The 20,305-nt window shown below is 44.5% G+C and overlaps 1 protein-coding gene across 1 annotated transcript in view; it reads left to right on the top strand.

Moving 5' to 3' along the window:
* The window catches only part of C7H10orf90 (chromosome 7 C10orf90 homolog), a 59,849-nt gene that overhangs the window by 20,591 nt on the left and 18,953 nt on the right, over positions 1-20,305 (top strand). Inside the window, exons 2-3 of the mRNA XM_031505288.2 lie at positions 8,613-8,707; positions 11,394-12,459. Coding sequence (XP_031361148.2) covers positions 8,613-8,707; positions 11,394-12,459 — 1,161 coding nt within the window. The remainder of the gene's footprint in view (positions 1-8,612; positions 8,708-11,393; positions 12,460-20,305) is intronic.

Raw genomic sequence — 20,305 nt, 5'->3', positions numbered from 1 at the left:
ATTTTCTGGTTGGCCTGGCATTAAATTTGTTGGGGGAGGGGGGGGTGTATGTATTTTACAAGCATAACCTTGAAGAATTAGGAATTAAAGAAAAATGCACTTTCTTATCCAGCTGTTGCAGCTCTGATGTTGAATGCAATTATTGTTGAATGCAATAATTTGAGATCTGAGCTTTAGTTTTGCACAAGAACTGGAATACACAAACAGCCACCAGGTTTGGGTGGTTGCTAGGCAGCAGCTGCTTCCTTCTTGGAGAAGCATCCAGGGCTGCCTCAGCCCTGCTCCTTCCATCCAGGTGACATCCACAGCCACCAGAAAGCTGGAGACAACTCCACATTTCACCCCAAAAAGCTGCCAGGAGTTGTGGGTTTGAGGGCTTTAACATTTCATCCTCGATTCCAGACTTTTCTACACCATTGATTAAAAAAGCACAAAAAAGGCAGTGGCCAATTGTCTTCTGCTGAATCTGGTGATAAAACCTGCAGCCCCCGTGCCCTGTTTTTTATGGTCATATGACAACATTTTTTTGGTTTAATCTCTATTATTTAATCTCTATCTGGGTTTCTCCACCTGTTGCAATGGAATTCAAAAGGGGAAATTTCAAGATGAAACAAAGTATGGGTGCATAGTAAAAGTATATTATGAAAAGAGATTTGGTTTTCTTCTTTACCTTCCAAAGGCAAATAATAATTCACTAACTGGAAAGCTTTATGTGGTGGAGTAACTGCAAAATTCATCTGTTAGATTTCAAATAGGGGCAAGTCTGTGGCAACCGAAATAAGTTAGAGGGAGACGCAAAATATTCTTAAGTTATGCAAAACAAAACTATTTGTGATCACACCAGTGACTTAGAAACTGAACTTTTGAGGCCTCATAGTTATTTAAATCTTGCCTATTGTGTTTTTTTCCTGTGAAAACTGTTTTTTTTTTATCTTGGTTTTAGCCTCCTGCATCCCCTATTATCAAGCAGTTTGTGATGCCTGTAATCACAGCAGTTAATGTGAGAGACTTCCCAGAAAGAAAGAATTATCCCAAGTATTACACAAAAAAAAAATGAATGCTTCTATTGTACAGAAGTAACATGAAAAGTCAGTATTCAATCTGGCATGGCTGGAGCTCCAGCAAGTTTTGTTTTATTGTACAAATCGTTCAGTGTCAAATTTGGCTCCTGAACATCCCATTTCTTTGTTTTGGAAACAAAATGGGAGTGATAGAGATGTGGGCTGGAGTCACTCCTTTGATACCTCCACAAAAACATCTGTACCCACGGCACACATCATTTTCTGGAGTCACCGCTGTTCTAAGAGTATTAAAAGGAAAAAAAAAATCAATAAATACCATTGTTACGCCAAAGCATCTCAAAAAAAATCCCTGCAGCAGGACATAAATTGAGTCATGAAATGCATAACAGGCAGTGCACTTGTCCTCTCTGAATTTCTCTTTCAAAAGCAGGTAAATATAAGAAATATTGAATTGGGAGGCTTCACAAAAACCTCCAGCTCTTATTATGCACAAGCAGCTCTGGGCAAATGTGTACATTTTGTAATTGCTACCAGTTCTGAGCCACACGGGCGGAATTTTTATTTACAGAATCCATTTGTGCCATCAAATTCTATGCATGTTGTGACCTTTACATAAATACTCATAATAACTAAAATCACTCTTCATAAATATGATTTTTGGCTGCAGAACTGCTCTGCCTTTGTTTGATTATGCACTGTATTTGTCATGTTTACAGTCACTTAAGAATCTTCTGGCTGTCTCAGGCATTCCTGGACTTCCAGAAATGGATGTGGTCCCTGAAATGGGGTGGTTTTCATGCCAGGTTGGGAAGGGGATTCTGAGAGGGGTGAAGGAACCCTTCCATCAGCTCTTTATGGAATATTCCTATTCCCACATAGTCCCAGACCTCACCTCCAGGGCAAAACCCCTCCCTGGGGTCCCTGACCCCACTGAAGGGTTTGGTTAAAGAAATATCAGCAGTTTCCCAAAAAAATAAAATGGTCCCCAAGCAGGAACTTTGGCAAGGAACCAAAGGTGTCACCTCCCTTGGTGTGAGCAGAGGGCACCTCACACAGGAATCAGAATGTCCCAGGGTTTCCTAAAGAGACTTCCTTTTCTCTGAGCAGAACTTGGGGTTTTTTTGTTGTTTATGCTCCTCTCACTGTTTTGCCAAATCTTTTTAGAAAAATGTGTCCAAATTACAGAAACATATCTAGGTCCCAAATCATGGTGAGATGTATGGATAATATTGGATTGCCCAACAGCACATCACTAAAAATTAAACAAAAAAAAAAAAAAAAAAAAAAAAAAAAAAAAAAAAAGAAAGAAAACTTGGAGGAGAAGGGGAGAAGGGATAAAGTGAAGAATTTAAGAATTTTCTTAATTTGTCTGTGTGATGGATGTGTTGAGGGTGATCCCTCTCTTTATATTATTAATTGGAGATAAAGAATAATAGCAATGCATAATGAAAACATCTTTTTTTTTTCACTTATGCATGGGTTTGAAGATCTAATTCTTGTGCTCTTTCTAGCCCCCTGATGAGCACCTTGCTTCTAATGGCACACATAATGAGACATTTATGACTTGTGGCTTTTTGATAGCAGACCAGAATCCATTTGTCCCTTCCATGGTGGATCCTGTAATCATCTCTGCAGGCAGCCAGCACAGCTCCAAGGTGTGCAAGCAGGGAGAGATAATTCACTTATCAAATCTCACTTGTAACAGAAGAAAAACTGTCCTGACACGTTAAAAAAAACCCCAACAACAAAGAAAACTTTTCTATTTTGTTTACACAATGACTCCTGTTCAGGCTAAAATGATTTCAGGCTGTTAGGCTCGCTCTGATTTGAAAGCCTTCCCCACCAAGCTGCCTTAAAACACCATCATTTTGTGCCAGTGTGTTCAAGTGCTTTCTTTTGTGGCAAAGTGCTTGTTTGTGTTGGTTTGGCTTTTTTCATGACAAGAGAGGTTTCAAGGAAAGGGCTGGAGCTGCTTCCCCTGCTTCGAGCCCACGTTGCTGTTTGACCCCAGTTGTCAGGATGTGCAGGTGACTTTTTTAAGTTCAGCAGAGGTGCTCTGAGAGGACTGAAGGACTGTCCCTCTGTCATCCTCTCTTGAGGAGCACATCCTGGGTGGTTTTTAGGTGTGTTTGAGCTCTCAGGATGGCTCCCTGTTCTCCTTAAGCATCCTGGTTAAAATTCCTGCCCGGCCTTACAGCAAGGCTGCTAAATGTGAAATCCTGCAGAGATTATCAGTGCAACCCCTCCCCTCTTCCTTGAATTTCACATCATTTCTGGAGGCTCAGGAGAATCTGGATCCCTGGAAGTGTCCAAGGCAGGTTGGACAGGGCTTGGAGCACCCTGAGATAGTGAAAGGTGTCCCTGCCCATGATCTTAAGGTCCCTTCCAACCCAAACCATTCCATGTGCCTGTGCCAAGGCTTGCTGGAGACACAGAGCTCTCCCCACTAGCAACTAAACACAACATTTTTTGGTAAATTTCCTATAAATCAATTTGACACAGCAAGAACTCTGAGAAAATGTAAAATTTTCAGCATTCATATCTCTACCTTTCATACCGGGAACGTGAACCTTAGCTTTGCTGCTCAGTTTTATTTCAGGTGACACCAGTTTTTTGATATCCTTCTTTATGACACATGAAGAAGAGCAGAAGACACAGGTTTGGTTCCGGTGCTCGTTCCAGCTTGGCTTTCATCTCCGATGTATCCCTAACGTCCAGGTGGATTTTTTGGATGACTCACCTCAGATGTGAAGGAGCAAACCATGATCTCTCCCAGCCCTTACTGAGCAGGGAGCATGATGAATCTTTAATGATGACACTTCTGTTTCCTCCAGGCTTCCGCAGGTATTTCAATTTTAAAAAGCCACGAGGAAATTGAAACAGTTCTAATGTTTTAAATAGAGTATAAATTACTTCCTCCAGTAAGAATAATACACAGAAGGAAGAAAAGGCCTTAAAAAATAATGTTTAAGTGAGACACTGTGTTAGCAGAGTGATCGCTCTGATACCCAACCCTGCAGCTAAGCCATCCCTGTCCTTTAGCTCCCAGGTGCTAAGTGGGGAATTTGAGGAATTTTTGGGAATTCTTTAGTCCTGTAGGGATCCTGCTGCCATGGATATGGGTGGGAGCCCAATTCCCCTCACCAGTCTCATGGATATTGAGCTAAGATCAACAAAAAACTTAATTTTTTTGTAAAGTGAAGGTTTGCTCTTTTCATAGCAGTGTGTGTGTTCTGCAGTGCTGTTGGATGGAGTTTTCAGGGAAGCACTGGAGGTTCCTGCAGGCTCCAGAGTTCACTGTGAGGTGATGCTGGTGGCTCAGAGGGGACAGGGGATGTGGTCAGTGCAGAGCAGCAGGGCTTGGAGCAGAACAAGGGAGACCAGAAGTGCTGACACACATTTGAGATCTGTCAGCATGTGAGCAGTAAGTGACTAAAATAGGCAACTTTCCTGACAAAAGCTGGGGATGAGGCCAAGGCCAGTGATCTAAAGTCATTCCAGCTCTGCCTGGTGTCACTCTGGGTGTCAATCATAGAATGCTTGAACTTGGAAAAACTCTCTTAACATTGAGTCCAAGCATTCCCCCTGCACTGCCGAGGTCACCCCTGACCCACGTCCCTAAGCGCCACATCCACAAGATTTCTGAATGCTTCCAGGGTGGTGGAAGTGTTCCCCAGGCAGCCTGTTTCAATTCTTGAAAACCCTTTTGGTGAAGGAATTTGTCCCAATATCCACCCTGAGCCTGCCCTGCCCAGCCTGGGGCCGTTCCCTCTGCTCCTGTCCCTGTTCCTGGAGCAGAGCCCGACCCCCCGGCTGTCCCCTCCTGGCAGGAGCTGTGAGAGCCACAAGGTCCCCCTGATCCCCCTTTGCTCCAGGCTGAGCCCCCTCAGCTCCCTCAGGAGTTCCCAGCCCCTTCCCAAATCCCTCAGGAGTTCCCAGCTCCATTCCCAGCTCCCTCAGGAATTCCGCAGCCCCTTCCCAGCTCCATTCCCTTCCCTGGACACACTCCAGCCTCTCAATGTCCTTGTCACTCCTGGTTTGTCACCAACCAGTGTCCTCCAGCCTGGCAAAGACCTGAACCACTGGGAAAGCAGCGTTTTTCCATGTTTTTTATGTGAGTCCCAAGTTTTGCAAAAAACCTGAGCTGGCTCCGTGTGGGGCTGTCCTGGGCCTGCCAAACATTCCCGGGCAGTGATTCCTCAGCAGCACCCTCACCTCTGCCATCGAGCTGGGCTTCAGCAGCTGATTTACAAGCACATCTTTTCTGAACCATTCTCTGAGGCAGCTGCCAGTTGGCCCGAGGCAGGATCCAGGCACTCGAGACTGGGGAATCGGTTCCAGCTGCACTCCGTAATTAGGAAAACCCTGGGCTGCAGCCGGATGTCCAGATGCCTCACAGAATTCACAGAATTCACGGAATTCACAGAATTCCAAAATCACTGGGTTGGAAGAGACCCTCAAGATCATCCAGTCCAACTCAGCCCCAACTCCTCAACTCCACCCTGGCACCCAGTGCCACATCCAGGCTTTGTTAAACACACCCAGGGATGGTGACTCCACCACCTCCCTGGGCAGCCGTTCCAGAACTTTATCACCCTTTCTGTAAAATACTTTTTCCTGATATCCAACCTGTATTTCCCTGGGTGCAGCTTGAGGCTGTGTGCTCTGGTTCTGTCAGTTCCTGGAGACAGAGCCCAGCCCCAGCTGAGCACAGCCACCTTCCAGGAGCTGTACAGAGCTCCCTGAGTCTCCTTTTCTCCAGGCTGAACACCCCCAGCTCCCTTGCCAAGGAAGCATTTGGTTCAACAAACAGGATCTGTGAGGGGAGAAAATGAAGAAGAGTGAAGATGTCACAGGACAGAGCTCAGGTGCCAGCAGCTGCTCCTCTGTTCCTCATGGCACCTCCCATTTTTAATTGATTGTGGTGGGAAGGGAAGGTCTGGGGAGGTTAAACCAATCCTTGGGATTTCAGCTTGGAGAGAAATAAGTTTCTCCTGCTCCCCACAGAGACAGAAAGTACTTGAAATGCCATTTCTTTCATGCTTTCACACCAGGGAAAAAGTGAACTTTGCATTTTGTTGTGTAACAAGGGTTCCAGGGCAATGTGTTTTGTCAGCAGTGAGAATCTGAACGCCCGGTGTGTGACACGTCTCAGCTAAAGCCTTGTGCTCCCTGTAGTGCCTTCAGTGCAAACACAGATTCCAGCTCTTTTTAAAGGTTTGGGTTTTTTTTTTTTTTGCTTGTTCTCTTAACATGAATTAACAAACATAAAGCTTCCAACAACAGATTTAATAATACCATGATAAATGCCAGTGCTTTTGCCACCAATGCCATTTAATCTTTCTCAGCAAATACATTCAATGACTTGCCAGAAGTTTGAGTGTTTTGCAGCTGTAGGATTCCTATAGCAATGTGAGAATGTCCTTGCATGGGATAGGATACAAAGGGCAATGCGAAACTCTACTGTGGATAATTTAGCAAAGGAAATAAATATTTCCTCTTCTTCTCACCTCTTGCCTCTTCTTCTCTCCTTCTTGCCTCTCCTGCTCCAGAAACAGCTATTTTTAAAGTTAAACAGACATAAATTTACCAATCTATTCCAAGGGATCTGTGGGATATTGGAAGGTTCTACCCATAGAATATTGCTTATCATGGGAGGTTACTTGGATAAGAATAATTTACCTGTTCTGTGCAATCTGCTGTGTGGACTTTGACAACTTGCTCTTCTTTGACTCTGTAGTCATCAATATTTCTCTGGTGCTGGAAATGCATTTGAATGAAATTCATGGAAGAATGAGCCTGTGGGATCTGATTTATCCCTGGACTGCCTCTGGATTTCTTTGTGCACCAGCTGACATTCAGAAGTTGATGATCTCCTATTGTAGTTTCCTCTTTGATCTGAGACAACTGCAGGGTTTTTGCTGCAAAGCATTTCTGGAAAATATTGATAACTTAGAGGAAGTTGTTACTTTAATTACATAGGGTTTTTTAATCAAATTTCTATTAATGTCTCAATCCACGAATTTCTTCTTTACCCCACTCTTCAGGTTATTCCCTATTTAATTGTTTTAAAAAATAAGTAAGAGCACACATGGCTGCTCTTCACCATGAAGGTGCCCACGTGTGTCTCACCCCAGCACTGATACACTGAAAATAACCTTTCCATGAGGCTTCCCCAGCAGCAGAGGAGGGTTTTGTCCTTGGATCCTGTCCTCCTCACCGTGCACCACGACAGGGTGAGGAGCTGGCTCCAAGGGCATCTCACCCGTGTTTGGTGCCAGCAGTTTCCAGTGCTAGACCAGGTTCCTGCCTTGGCACGGATTGCAGCCCAGCATTATTCCTTTGCCAAAAACCATGGAGAGGGCCCTCTGCTCTGGCTGTTTGCTGGATTCTGGTTTTTCCCACACTGTGGCTAATGAGTCCAGCTGTTTGCTCTGTGGCTCTGGACTCTGCTGCTCAATGACAAAAACAAACTTCTCCCTTCATGCCAGCCATGGACATGCATGGTGGCATTGGCATCTTGGAGTTATGCTAGGGAAGTGTTAAATTGTATTTTAGTGTATCTTATTAAACAAAAATCTCATCAAAACCCCTCTAAACATTGTGGTGGGACTAAAGATTTCTTGAGGGATAGATCTGATATCTTCCTCCTCTTGCCCTTCGCCTAAGGAGATGAATTCTGTTGTGGTGGGTATAGTTTAATAAACAATTCCTAAAGTGGAGCTGATTTATATTCCTTTGTTAATATAATGTAACACATAAACTGAATTTCTGCTTAGCAAAAAATTTTCTCCTGTGGCAGCCTGCCTGGGTGGAAGAAAAATAATACAAAAGGTCTTACCAGTGGTGTGACATGTTGCTGTAAAACAACAGCCAGGAACGTCAAGAGATTTCAGTCCAAATGGAGAATTTCTGAAAATTAATTCTGGATGCTTAATACAAACTAGAAAGTAACGTAATTTCTGGCAAAGCAGTTGACAGCAGACGTAATGTATCAGTGCAATAGCCCAGACTGTGTTAAATGGAAATTAGCTCCATGTAAAAAGCTGCAGAGGGAGAACAGTGCTCACAGAAAACAGCCCGTGACAAAAGCAGAGGTTGAGATGCTGGTGGAACAGTTATCACTGAACTGGGAATGTTGTGATGTGATAGAATTTATGGTCGTTGTTTGGAACCACTGCAGCTCTTTAAATGTGAAGGTGCCTCAGTGCCAGTGAAACCCAGCTCCTTGCTGGGCTGTGTGTGCTCCCCGTTCTGCAGAGAGCACAAAAGGGGTGTTTGCTGAAATCCACATTTCCTGGCTTCCCCAGTCCCTCCACGGTCATGCCCAAAGCCATGGAAACCAAAAGCAGAGACAGTGAAGCTTTGGATCAGCCCTGGACACAGTGTGGGGCTGTCCAAGTCCTTGCAGTAGGATCCCAAGGTGTTTCAAAGAGCCTCTTCTGTGGAGGGGGAGAAACAGATCCCAGGGCAATCAGATCATTTCCTTGACTCCTTCCCTCCTTCTGCGCTGCATTTAAAAGCACATTTTTTAACCCATCTCCTCCAGAACACTGACAGTAATGTTCTTTTCTCTGTGTTTTTCCCCAGGGGTGACACAAAAGCACTGGGGCCCTGATGGTCAGAGGACATGCACAGACCTTCAGCTGGAGAATGGTGTGTGGGGAAAATCCAGCCCTACCAAGGTAAAATAAATAAGTTCTGTCTGGGGAGCAGTCAGCAGAATTCAGGAGGGTTTAAAAAACAAGCACTGATTGCTGAGCAGTGTGTTTGGACTTGGTTTTGTTTAGCTAAGCTTAGCTTAAGCAGCAGAAAAGCCAAATATAACGATGGTTAAGTGTTGTGATTCTGCGTGCTCTTGGTGAGGGGGAAAAATGGCATGTTTTGCTGGGGAAAAGAAGTTGTAAAAAACCCTCCACAAAGCTAAATCAAGCAATATCCCAAATATCAATACACTTTGCCTGATATGTCCTCAGGATAAAGCCTGAGGTTTTCAGCTCACCACAATTACTTTGTGTATGTGTGGGTTTTTTTCACAAGATGCAATGAAGCTTGAAAGCTCCCAACAAGCACAGGATCAGCTGGCATTGGGGGAGGAGAAAATAATACATATTTTCAACAGAAAAAAGGAAAAGTAAATTATTTAAAATATTGGCACAGAAGTTTGTAGCTAATCAGGAGCATTTCTGACATGCCTTTGGACTCTTGCAGGATGTCTCCATCTGTGCAGCCCTCAACAAAAGAAATAAATGTCAAATTAACTACTGGAGCATGAGAGATGCATCCAAAATAAAGTCTCTCAAGGAACATTCTTCTTTGGTGCCCTGTAGAAATCTGGAGGAACTTGAGAATTTTGGAAGGCATGCAAAGGTCTTAAACCTGTAGGTAGAAGTAAATGAAGTGAAGAAAATATGAGGCGAATGTTGTTACAAACCATGAAAGAAACAGAGGAGGAAGAAAATGCTTTCCCTGAGGCTGTGAAATTATTGAATTGTCCAAACCACAAGCAGCTGGTTTAAAGAGTTGATAAAATTTATCTGGCATTTCACCTCATTAATAAACTCTTGATCTACCTCTGCCTGTTTGGGTTCCCAAGAGGCTCCTTCCTAAAAGATACAAAGCAAATGTTTCTGGTGATGTTTTCCTCCATGGAGGAAGACCACAGTGATGGTTTTATAGGAGCATCAGATCATGGAATGATTTGGGTTGGAAGGGTCCTTAAAGATCATCTCCCCTTGGGCTCCAGTGCAGTGTCACCCTGATACTTTGTGCAGGCTGCCCTAGAGCAGAGGCTGGGCAGAGTCACAGAATAAAGCAGGGATTTACTCAAGGATCTCCTCATGGATCCACCTTGGGCAGCACCAGAGCCCAGCCAGGGCTGCACCCAAATGACCCAAAATGGTCCCAAAATGCACGAGCGCTCCCGGGGCTCTCCCTGGGATCAGTTCTGCTCCATTGGCACCTTGGAGTTCATTGTCCCATTCCAGCTCCAGCCCATCAGTCCCACCCTGCTGGTTTTTCTCTCTCCAGCCCACGCTGTTTGTGCTCCTGGGCTGAGGTTTGGATCATTTGTCCTTGGTGCCCAGCTGGAGCAGGAATTGTTTTGTCTCCCTGCTCTGTGCAGAGAGCTCAGCATCCCCTGGTGTGAAGCCCAGACTCACTAAAGCAGCACAGAATGTGAAAAACAGAAAAGCTGAAACCTGATGCATCGTTTCTCCCTTCCTGAGAAGGGTGACCATGGCACCAGGGAGGTTATAGTGCTGCCACCCTCACAGTCTCCTAGAGGAAGAACAATATCGTGTTTTGTGAAGCCCTTGTTGAGTCCTGGCATTGATTATCAGGTGATAGAGACACTCAGCTAGGACTGGGGTGAATTCATAACAAGCATGAATTGATGGTACCTAAACACAGGATGGGCTTTCTTTAGGAAGCTAATCCTCAGATTCTGCTTGCCAATTCAGTGTTGTCTTTGGTTTTTGGGGTTTTTTTTTTCTGTTAGGATCAAGAAATCTGGGAACACAGGGCAGGAGCAATCTAATGAACCAGTTTACAGCAGCAATGAGATTAGACCAGATGCTTTATTGCATAGGATTTATGTGCCCAGCAGGATAGATAATAATAGCAGGAGGCTTTAAACTCAGGTTTACTCTGTCAGAGAGCTGGAACATAAAAGCACCTCCTTTGTCACCTCGAGGGAAGTAAGGTGTGGTCTATCAAGATGGATGTTTCCTGTCATGGATAGAAAAATTAATCTGGGCCACTCTTAGTCTCTGGGCCACTGTCAATCAATCTTGTCCATGGTTGGCAGGTGTCACCGAGGAATCATAAGAAAGAGAGAATTAACTAAAATAGTACCCAGAGCCCTTGTGGGTAACTGTATCACTTTTTTGGGAGTTTTTCATGCCTATAACTGATTATAAAGCTGTCATGCCCCTGGTGCCCATGTCTTCTGAAGCATGTGATGTCACAGGCCAGTGATCCATAGTATACTTAAACGCATTCTAAATTCCAGCAGATGATCATGAAAGAGGAGATTATAGTCTGAAACTGGCAATGGTCTTCACTTTTAAACACCCACCAATACCATCCATGGTCATGATTTAAATACTCAAAATAATACTATGGAATACACATTTTATATTTTCATATTTTTCCCTTCAGCAGAGTGATAAAGTTTTCATTGAAGCCTCCCAGACAATTCAGAGCTGATTTCAAGAGTGTACATTTTTTAAATGACAAAAAAGTTATTATGAATAGAAAGGTAACAAGAGATTGTGAACAAAACTGTCTGCTGTGATAGATGGTGGATGAGAAACAGTTGCACACAGGATATTGGAGTACGGTGATAACTGGGAATCTTTTCATTTGCAGGAATCTCTGCCTTCCCAAAACACAACATTGATTTCACCCATAATCATTACACAGATTGATGAGGATAAGTCCAGAGGAAACCAGCTCTCTCTGCCTATGCAGGCCCTGATCCCCCAGCCCAGAGCTTGTCACAGGAAGCCATCCTTGACTAACCAGGGCTCAGCCATCGTTAGCAGAACATTTTTGGTGCTTCCCAGCAGGTTAGAGATTCAGGCATCCTCAGAAGACTCCATGTCACCATCGGACTCTCCCAGTCCAAAGCGGTGTCCAAGGCAGCAGAGAGGCTTTGCCTCCATCTCTGTCACAGCCAGGCGTGTTCCTGTGGGCTCTGGAGACCTGGCACGTGGCCCTGGGGCTGGCCAGGATCCCAGCACCGTGTCCCCCACGTCCAGCAAGGTCCCTGCTCTCCTCGAGCACTGGCCTCCCCCAGCCCGTGCCAACCAACCTCCTTTAAAGGTTTCCAAGTCTTGCTCAAACTTAGGTGAAGAACCCCAAAAGCAGCTTTTTGACCCTGGAATCAAGGAGGATGGCGTGGCTCTCCAAAGCAGTGATAGGAGGGAGAAAATTCCAGCTTCATTCATCTCCTGTGTCCAGCTCCAGGTGTCTGAGCCGTGTCCAAGCACCATCTATTATTTGGACAAGTCACTCAGTGTGTGCATTGATCAACCTCCAGTTAAATGCCAAAAAATGTATAGATCCACGTTGTCCTTGAGCCTGAAGTGCAGTTTGTCCGGATTAACAGCAGATGGAGTAGATGGCATAGCTAATGGAGAGCCCATGGAGGAGAGAGCTCCAAGGAAGCTCCCGGGAGCGCACCGGGCTCCACTCAGATCCCACCTGAGCGCAGACTTCACGGGAAATAAGGTAATTAAGGAGAAGAAAACAAAGGAAGGACATTTGGGTCGTAAATACCCTTTGCAAAGTGTCTTTGCCTCGGGACTTCCAGCGTTTGTGGATATTCCCAGAGAACCTCCCAAGGCAGCAGCAGCAAAGGAAGAGGATGAGCAGCCTGGCAGCCACCACGCTGTGTTTTCCCTCCAAATTCCTAATTCGAGCAATGAGGCAGGTAAGTCATTTCCATAAACATCAGGCTGGTGGAGCAGAGGTTCAAGCTGGAGCAGCCCCACCACAGTGATCCTGTGAGAGAAGATAAGAGCAATCCTTGCTTCTGCAGAGGCTCAGGGAGTTAGAGCACAACCCAGAGGTTTCCAGCTCCAGCACTACCATGAATATTTGCTATGGTAGTGATGCGTGCTGCTCATCAGCTGAGAGAGAAAAATCCCCCTGTGTTTTCTTCATTAAACCTCTTTTTTTAACCATTTATAACAGTATTTTTTTTATTATTCTCTCAGCAATGTGCAAGTGCTTATCCCCTGAAAATAATTAGGTTTATGTTTGAATAAGGGCTGAATTTCAAGGTGTGAATTTAAGGAGATGACTGCACTGAGCTTGGTTTTGTGCTCCTTGCAATTAAAAATGATCTTGTTTTCAGCTTTTATTTAGAAGACTACAGTAATAAGCTCAGGCTTTTCTACTTAATGGAACCAGGTAAAAGGTTTGCAAATCTTGAACACATTTGTTTCCAACCTTTCCAAGCATTTTACAAACATAAAATGTTCTTTGCAGCATTGCTCCTTGGGGAAGGGAGAGGGGCCCTGGGGATTGCTTCCTGCCCAGAGTGGTGCAGCTCCTGCTGCACTGGGATTTTCCAGCACACTTGGATAACCACAGCTGAGTTTATTGCCTTTCTGGGAAGGGAAGGTGGATGGGAAGATTGGCAATGAGTGGAGTCTCTTTTTTACCAAAAACACAAAGATTAAACTCACCCCCTCTGTATCCTGCAGCCTTGGGCTACTTTTAATTACAATTACCCTTTTCTTATTTGGCCTTTTTGATCTAAGGGTCAGTGCATGAACATGAGTGACTTCCTAAAGCTCCTTTGTACCTTCATCCTCCCAGTGTGCAAGTGGAAGGAAAGAGAAAGATGAGAAGCCTCATGCTGCCTCGACGGCTGGGCAAGGTGCAAACTCCTTGTAGTCTCTGCTGCTCTCCCTTCTCCATGCCTGAAATCAATGGGATTGTTCCTGCAGGGGCAGAGCCTGAGATAAAATATTCCTCAATTTTCCTAAGCTGTGTGGTGTTGGAGGGGAGAAAGCACAGTGGGGAGCAGGAGAGGGAAGATGCCAACCAGTGCTAAGGGGTTTGGGGTGGAAATATAAAGGGATGGCACCAGCAAATGAAACATTTCATTCTATGCATCTTAATTTTGAATATCAGGGAATATCACTCCATGGGGAGTGTTATGTATTCAAGGCTTCGTTCAACACCATCTAAGGTTTCTCTGTGACAAAGCAGATTTAAAACTGAGCCTTCCCTGGGCTTAGTGATGCCATGGTGGCATAGAAGAACCAGTTTTACTGGAAATAATTAGAAAGTGAGTTGGGAGGCTGCTCATGGTTCCATAGTTTTACTGAAAGGAGGAAATCGGTGAATTTAGGAGCTGAGAAATACAGGTTTGTGATAAAGGACTTCCACCATTTGTGTACACAAGACTATAGGTGTAAATAAACATGGGAAGTGTTACCTTTTAACTGCTTCCACCTTTTGTGTGGGCCATAATATAGAATGCAAAGATATACATTTTTCTTGCTCAGACCTTTTGTAATGTGTAAGGAGGTGTTTATCAGCTTACTACAACTTTCCTGTGTGAAATTTGTATAAACAACCAGAATAATGCTCCAAAACCACAGCCTTTGTCAGCAGGGTCATCCAAGTAATGAGCTTGTGCACAGCCATCAACCATTAAATGGGACAAACCATGAGAAACTTGGTAAAATGCATGGGACATCCACACTGGGCCTCAAATGAGAGAGAATGGTGTGATTTTAACCTGAGACAAATGAAAAACTGAGTCTTTTTTACTTCTGGACTGGGTGAAGTGAGGAGGAGAAGTATTGGTATGAGATTATCAATCAGAGAATAGTTAATGTTTGAAAAGACCTTTAAAGATCATCCAGTCAAACCATCCCCCAGCACTGCCAAGGCCACCACTGACCCATGTCCCCAAGTTCCACATCCAGAGGGTTTTTAAATCCCTCTAGGACTGAACAACCCTTTTGGAGAAGAGCTTTTATCCCATTCGAGATTCCCGGTTAGTTTGGATATTTTTTCCTCTGCTGTTTATTAATTCAAACCCGTTCCTGTTAAGCTTTGCTCCTCTCCATGTTTATGCAATGAAATGTTTGTGAAATGAAGTGTTTAAAAAGAAAGGAGAACCAGCAAAGAAGGGACAGTGAACAGGTTTTGCCACAGTGTTCGTGCTGTAACTCAGTTATCTTCTTGATGAGGTAACTGCAGAGAGCACTTTGTCCATTACATTTCTGATGACCCAGAAAGTTGGAGTTTATATTGGTTTGCAGCTGTAGGCAAGAGCTTCCTGCCAGCAGAAATACAAGTGGTAATAACATCACTATGCTGAAAAAAAAAAGAAAAATTACTTTCAAGGCTACACTTCTCTGTATGAAATCTGTAAATGCAGTTTCCAGGATGTATAGGTTGCTTTATAAGGCTCTGAGTTGGACAAAGCACCCAAATACTTCTCTGCTTTACAGGTGCTGGGACTGGGTTGGCTGTTTCCTATAGGCCCAGTTGAGTGTCTTTTTCTTAATCTTTTGTGTGACTTCACTGCAGTAATGATGACTCTACTTACTGTATTACTCACATTATTTCATGTCCAAATCCAGCCGTTCAAGACTTGGCTTTACATGGACCTGGATAACTTAATCTAAGGCCCTTCTTTCAGCAGGAGGCCGGGCCAGGTAATCTCCAGAGTTATGTATTTCCATCATGTGCCACATATGAAAAGGATGCTTTAGGATTATTAATGAAATGTAAATCTTGGGTTCCGCTCGTGGATGGGAATTACACTTGGAAATCCAAATCTCTGGGACTCAGAGTTCAAAGCCATGGTTCATGCTAGAGTATCCCATGGATGGAATATGATATTTCCCCACTGTGGACTCTTCTCTTCTATTGGCTCTGCTGCTTTGGGCCTTTACTTCCATTATCTGGCAAGAAATGGGATCGTAAGTGCTGGAAAATCCATGTTATACATGAAGTCAGACTTGAACCGTGGGAGGACAGAGCCGTAGGACAGAACTGTGTTTATTTTTAGTGAGTGGCCAACATTCCCACATCCCTTGGGCAGCTGCAGGAATGTGTGAAGGGTCCCACTGGGGGCCACACGAGCCACCCACCTCAGAGCTGTGGCCAGGGGCCAGCCCAGGCCAAGCTCCACGAGGTCCTGCCAGGGGTGATGGATGTGCATCACCCTGCCTTTGGTCACGGCTTTTAACAAGCTGTCAGAACTTGCTAACGCTGCTCCTAGGCAATGCTGCAATTTCCTTTCCTGTCTGCAGCTGATGTCTCATAAATACAAGGTAAGTTAGGAATGAAAAGATTAGTCTTGTTTCTGCTGAAGACAGGAACATTTTTAATATTAATTTCTCACCTTCCTTTCATGAAGAATATATTCCCCATGAATATCTAGTTCTCCATCCATCTTTCACTATCTATTACCCTACTGGGCACTAGGCTGAATTATTAAAAAGGAGAAAAAAGAAGAAAATGGGACAATTTTAAATTCTTTTTGACCTCTTGATTAAACAATATGATCACTTTTCTAGGGAAGATTATAAATGCCAACATCTAAATTTATCCATTTGAGCTTAGATAGCAGTAAACTTCACGCCTGAGCGCCTTCACACATCTCAGCTATTTTCTAAACCAAAATATTTCCTGCTCACCTCTACACTTTTGTTCATGTTTTGTTGTCATACCCAAAACTGATGTGGAGAGATATTAAGGAATAACAACCAAGGTGGAGAGTGAATCCAGTCTGGATGGTGGGTGCTGTGCTGGATCCCACTGCCCTGAGTTGAGGTCCAGATGTGCTAGGAGGGTGGGGGGAGATGACAAAAGGGAAAATCATAAATCACATTGCCATGTAAGCCACCCAAAATTAGGGATATCAGGGTTATAAGGTGATCATCAGCCACAGTGTGGCCACGGGACCAGGACAGTGACAATCCCTGTTCTGGGCACGGATGAGGGACCTCAGGTCCTGGGGTCAGTCTTGGACAAGAGAGACATTGAGGGGCCGGAACTGGTCCAGGGAATGGAGCTGGAGAAGGCTCTGAGGGAGCTGAGGGGGCTCAGCCTGGAGCAAAGGGGGATCAGGGGGACCTTGTGGCTCTCACAGCTCCTGCCAGGAGGGGACAGCCGGGGGGTCGGGCTCTGCTCCAGGGACAGGAGCAGAGGGAACGGCCCCAAGCTGGGCTCAGGGTGGATATTTGGGAAAATTCCTTCATGGAAAGGTTTGTCCAGGCCTGACCCAGCTGCCCAGGGCAGTTTGGAGTCCCCATCCATGGAGGGCTTCAAAAGCCATGTGTGTGGCCCCTGGGGACACGGTGGCCTCGGCAGAGCTGGACCAGGACACGGGAAGGCCTTTTCCAGCAGAAGGGTTCCGAGGTTCCGCGCTGGAGCCGGCTCGGGAGGGGATGGCACAATGGGGTGGCTGTGATGGAGGTGCCCAGCAGTGCCTGGGAGCTGTCCTGCCAGGGGAGCACTGCCAGCCTTCCTCTTTCAGAACTCAGGGCTGGAATGCTTGGGAAGGGAAGGACGTGGTCCCAGCAGTGATCCAGACACAGCAGAGACTCAGTAATGCACCACTTGTATCTTCTCCCAAAGAGCGGGGCAGGTGACTTGAAAGCATAATTTGCTTAATTAAAACAACCCAAGGCAGCGAGTGGAGGAAACTGAGATGGGATCTGGGCTTTGGGTTTGTTGAATGGCCCCAGATGACTACAGTCTTCTGTTTCCTTCTTGAACTTATTTATTAACAAGTGCTGAAGTCAGCAGTGTGTTTTTAAGGGGTAAATAACTAGACTTGAATTTGTTTCAAGAGCTATTTTAATTTTTTGGTGCATGTATGTGTATTCCTACTCATACTGGAGTAAAATCAGAACATCTGGTGCTGTGGGATTTTGATAAGCTGCTACCTGCAAAGCAGAAATATATTTTTGTTTTAAATACACACTGAAGAGCTTTGAGACATTTATGTATCAAGTAAATCTTGTGGGTCACCTTTAAGCTAATATATCAACCTGATAACATAATGGGCCAATTAGGAAATCTGAAGGCTATAAGTAATATTTACTTTCATTAATTAAATAGTATTTGAAATGCTGTGATGAAAGAATGTGGCCTGTTCTCATCTCATCTTCTGTTTATGGGAAAGTCACCATGCAATAAGCCAGAGTAAAAGATTTGTATGCGTGTAAATATAAACATATATATATATACATGAACAAGATATAATTAGAGGAGAGCAGTTCCTGACAATATGGAATTTATTGTATAGAAACTTGAGCAGCTCCAGCTGATGCTAATTAACTCTCCACCCTGCAAATGTGTGCAGCAGAACTGGTGGTGAAGACAGGAGAAATATGAAATATGGCACAGGAGATTTTACTTATCTTGCACCTGCTAAGCACAAGGAGCCAAATCTTCAGCTGATGTCAACCAACTGAAATCTCTGCCTGCAGAGGAGTGACACTGATTTACACCAGCCAGGAATCTGGCTGGGGATGTTACTGACTTGGCATTATGGACACAGCAGCTGGTGCTGACTTGTTAAGAACAAAGGCCCACATGCCAAAAAGCCCATTAAAAGGAGCTCCTTTGATGTTTCACTTCATCTGGGATAAATTTGAAATGGAGGAGGCTGTCAATTTTGCTTAGTCTAGACGTTCTGTGTCACTGGGTCTGTGTTACACTGAGGGGTGACCTTCATGTGCTGCATCCCCAGAAAATGAGTATTCAATCTTTGCAGGTGTTGAAAACTCAAGTGAGGAACTGGAAATCCTGTTACAGGTAACTCTGGAAGATGCTGCCACCCTTTGAGACAAGCCCCAGCCTGTGTGATGGGCCAGAGCAGGGGGCTCTCTTTATCTTGGAGTTTTTATTTTCATTTCTAGAAGGAAGGGGATGCCTCATATTTTCTGGAAGACCCTTTTGCATTTTTTAGAGTAGCAGCTCTTCAGCTTTGCTCTCTGTCTCAAAGGCGTGCTGCCTTCCCCATCATCAGTGGGACAAAGGGTATAGGAGAAGGAAGGGATCAGCAGGAGGGGTGTTCTTTGATTTTCCACTCCTTTAAACTATTTCTTTATGAAATCACAAGACAGATGTGGTGACCTCCTGTCCTGCCCCTGGAGACCGTGGGCAGTGATGTCAGCAAGGGAGAAGGGTGATGCTCAGGGCTGTGTGGGCCAAAGCTGGTTTTCAGTGACACTGCTCTGATGTCACAGTGACCCTGGCTGAGATAATTTTCCTGTGGAGCCAATTGTTCTTTATCAACTTCTCTGTGGTTTGAGGTAAGGAGCAGCCAGAGATGGTTGGATCTTCTTGGAGTTTGTTCGTTTCTTTGGGCTTTTCTTGTGGATTTTTTTTTGTTTGTTTGTTTGGTTTAGTGTGTTTAAGAGTGTGATGATAAAATAATTTGACTGGAGTTGAAGTTTCCTTCAGGAAATGCCCTTTGAGGATTAAAGGCTCAATCTTCTGTTATGGAACATAGCAATGAAGCTGTTGTGTAGAAAGGCCATTATTTCTCTGGAAGACAGAAGTATGTTTGCCCTGTTAATGATGATACAGAACACATTTTTATGAGTGAAATTTTTAAATTGGATTTTCCCAAAGATGTTAATGTTGTCTGAAGATCCAAGTTAAAGTTCAGCACATGAGAATTGAGGGTTTGATTCTTCCACTATTTTCCATTTTAGATTCTATTATTTAAAGGCCTTTTCCAGCCTACACCATTCTATGATTCTGTGGTTCTGAGACATTTCTATCTGAGCTGTCAGCATTGGTAAGAATGTGAGACAATTTGAAGTGAACGACTGGAGGGTACAAGTCACTCGTTAGCACTCTGGGCCAGCAGCAGGGCCGGAATACCAGAATCATTAAAATAATGATTAAAAGAGATGGGCTCTGTGGATTCAGTGACTGCATTATGCCACTGGAGTAAAGAGCCTCATTTTCCCCTAATTCACACTTGGTTTAAACTAGGAACGACTCTTGTACAGTCTGTGAAATGAATCCTTGGCTCAGCCAGGCTGCAGTAAATTATCAGAAGGAGCTGAACTAGGTGCCTTGGACATGATGAGAATTCCAAGTGGCTCAAGCCTTTCTTACCCTGCAAATCACCATTTAAATGTTCTGAATCATCCTGAACGTTTTTTTTTTAAGTCACACTGCATCAGATTACTCCTGGAGTCACTACAATAGCGTCTGATAGCTTCCAGCATGACATCCTGGAAATGCAAACATGGATTTCTAACTCGGAGGTTTTGGGTCTGTGGCTGTTACAGAGAATGTCTCGAAAGTACAGCAGTAAATATTTTTTTCCTTTCATCCTCTCCCAGCTCATGGGAGGGAAAAGGGTAGTAAAATATACAAACACTGTAGCTGAGCAGCTGGATACTGGGAGCTCCCTGGTGCGAGCAGTCACCTCAAATCATGTGGGTGGGTTATTAGCTGTCCACTAAAACATTCTGCTGCAATTATACCCTCTCCTGATTCCTGGTGTAAGGTGATGTCCTGCAGGTGTCAGGCAGGAATGTTTCCTTCTCACAGCATCGTTAAGGTTGGAAAGAGTTCTCCAAGATCACCAAGTCCAACACAATCATGTCAACTAAACCATATCACCAAGGTCTGCTACTTTTTGAAATGCTTCCAGGCATGCTGACTCCACCTGGGAAGCCCATTTCAGGGCTTAACCACTCTGTCAGTGAAGGAATTTTTCCTGCTGCCCAACCCAAACCTGCCCTGGTGCAACTGGAGGCTGTTAAATTGCA

The sequence above is a fragment of the Lonchura striata genome, chromosome 7, assembly GCF_046129695.1.
Source record: "Lonchura striata isolate bLonStr1 chromosome 7, bLonStr1.mat, whole genome shotgun sequence".
NCBI lineage: Eukaryota > Metazoa > Chordata > Aves > Passeriformes > Estrildidae > Lonchura > Lonchura striata.
The sequence above is the reverse complement of the archived record's forward strand: the minus strand, read 5'-3'. Positions and strand labels throughout refer to the sequence as shown.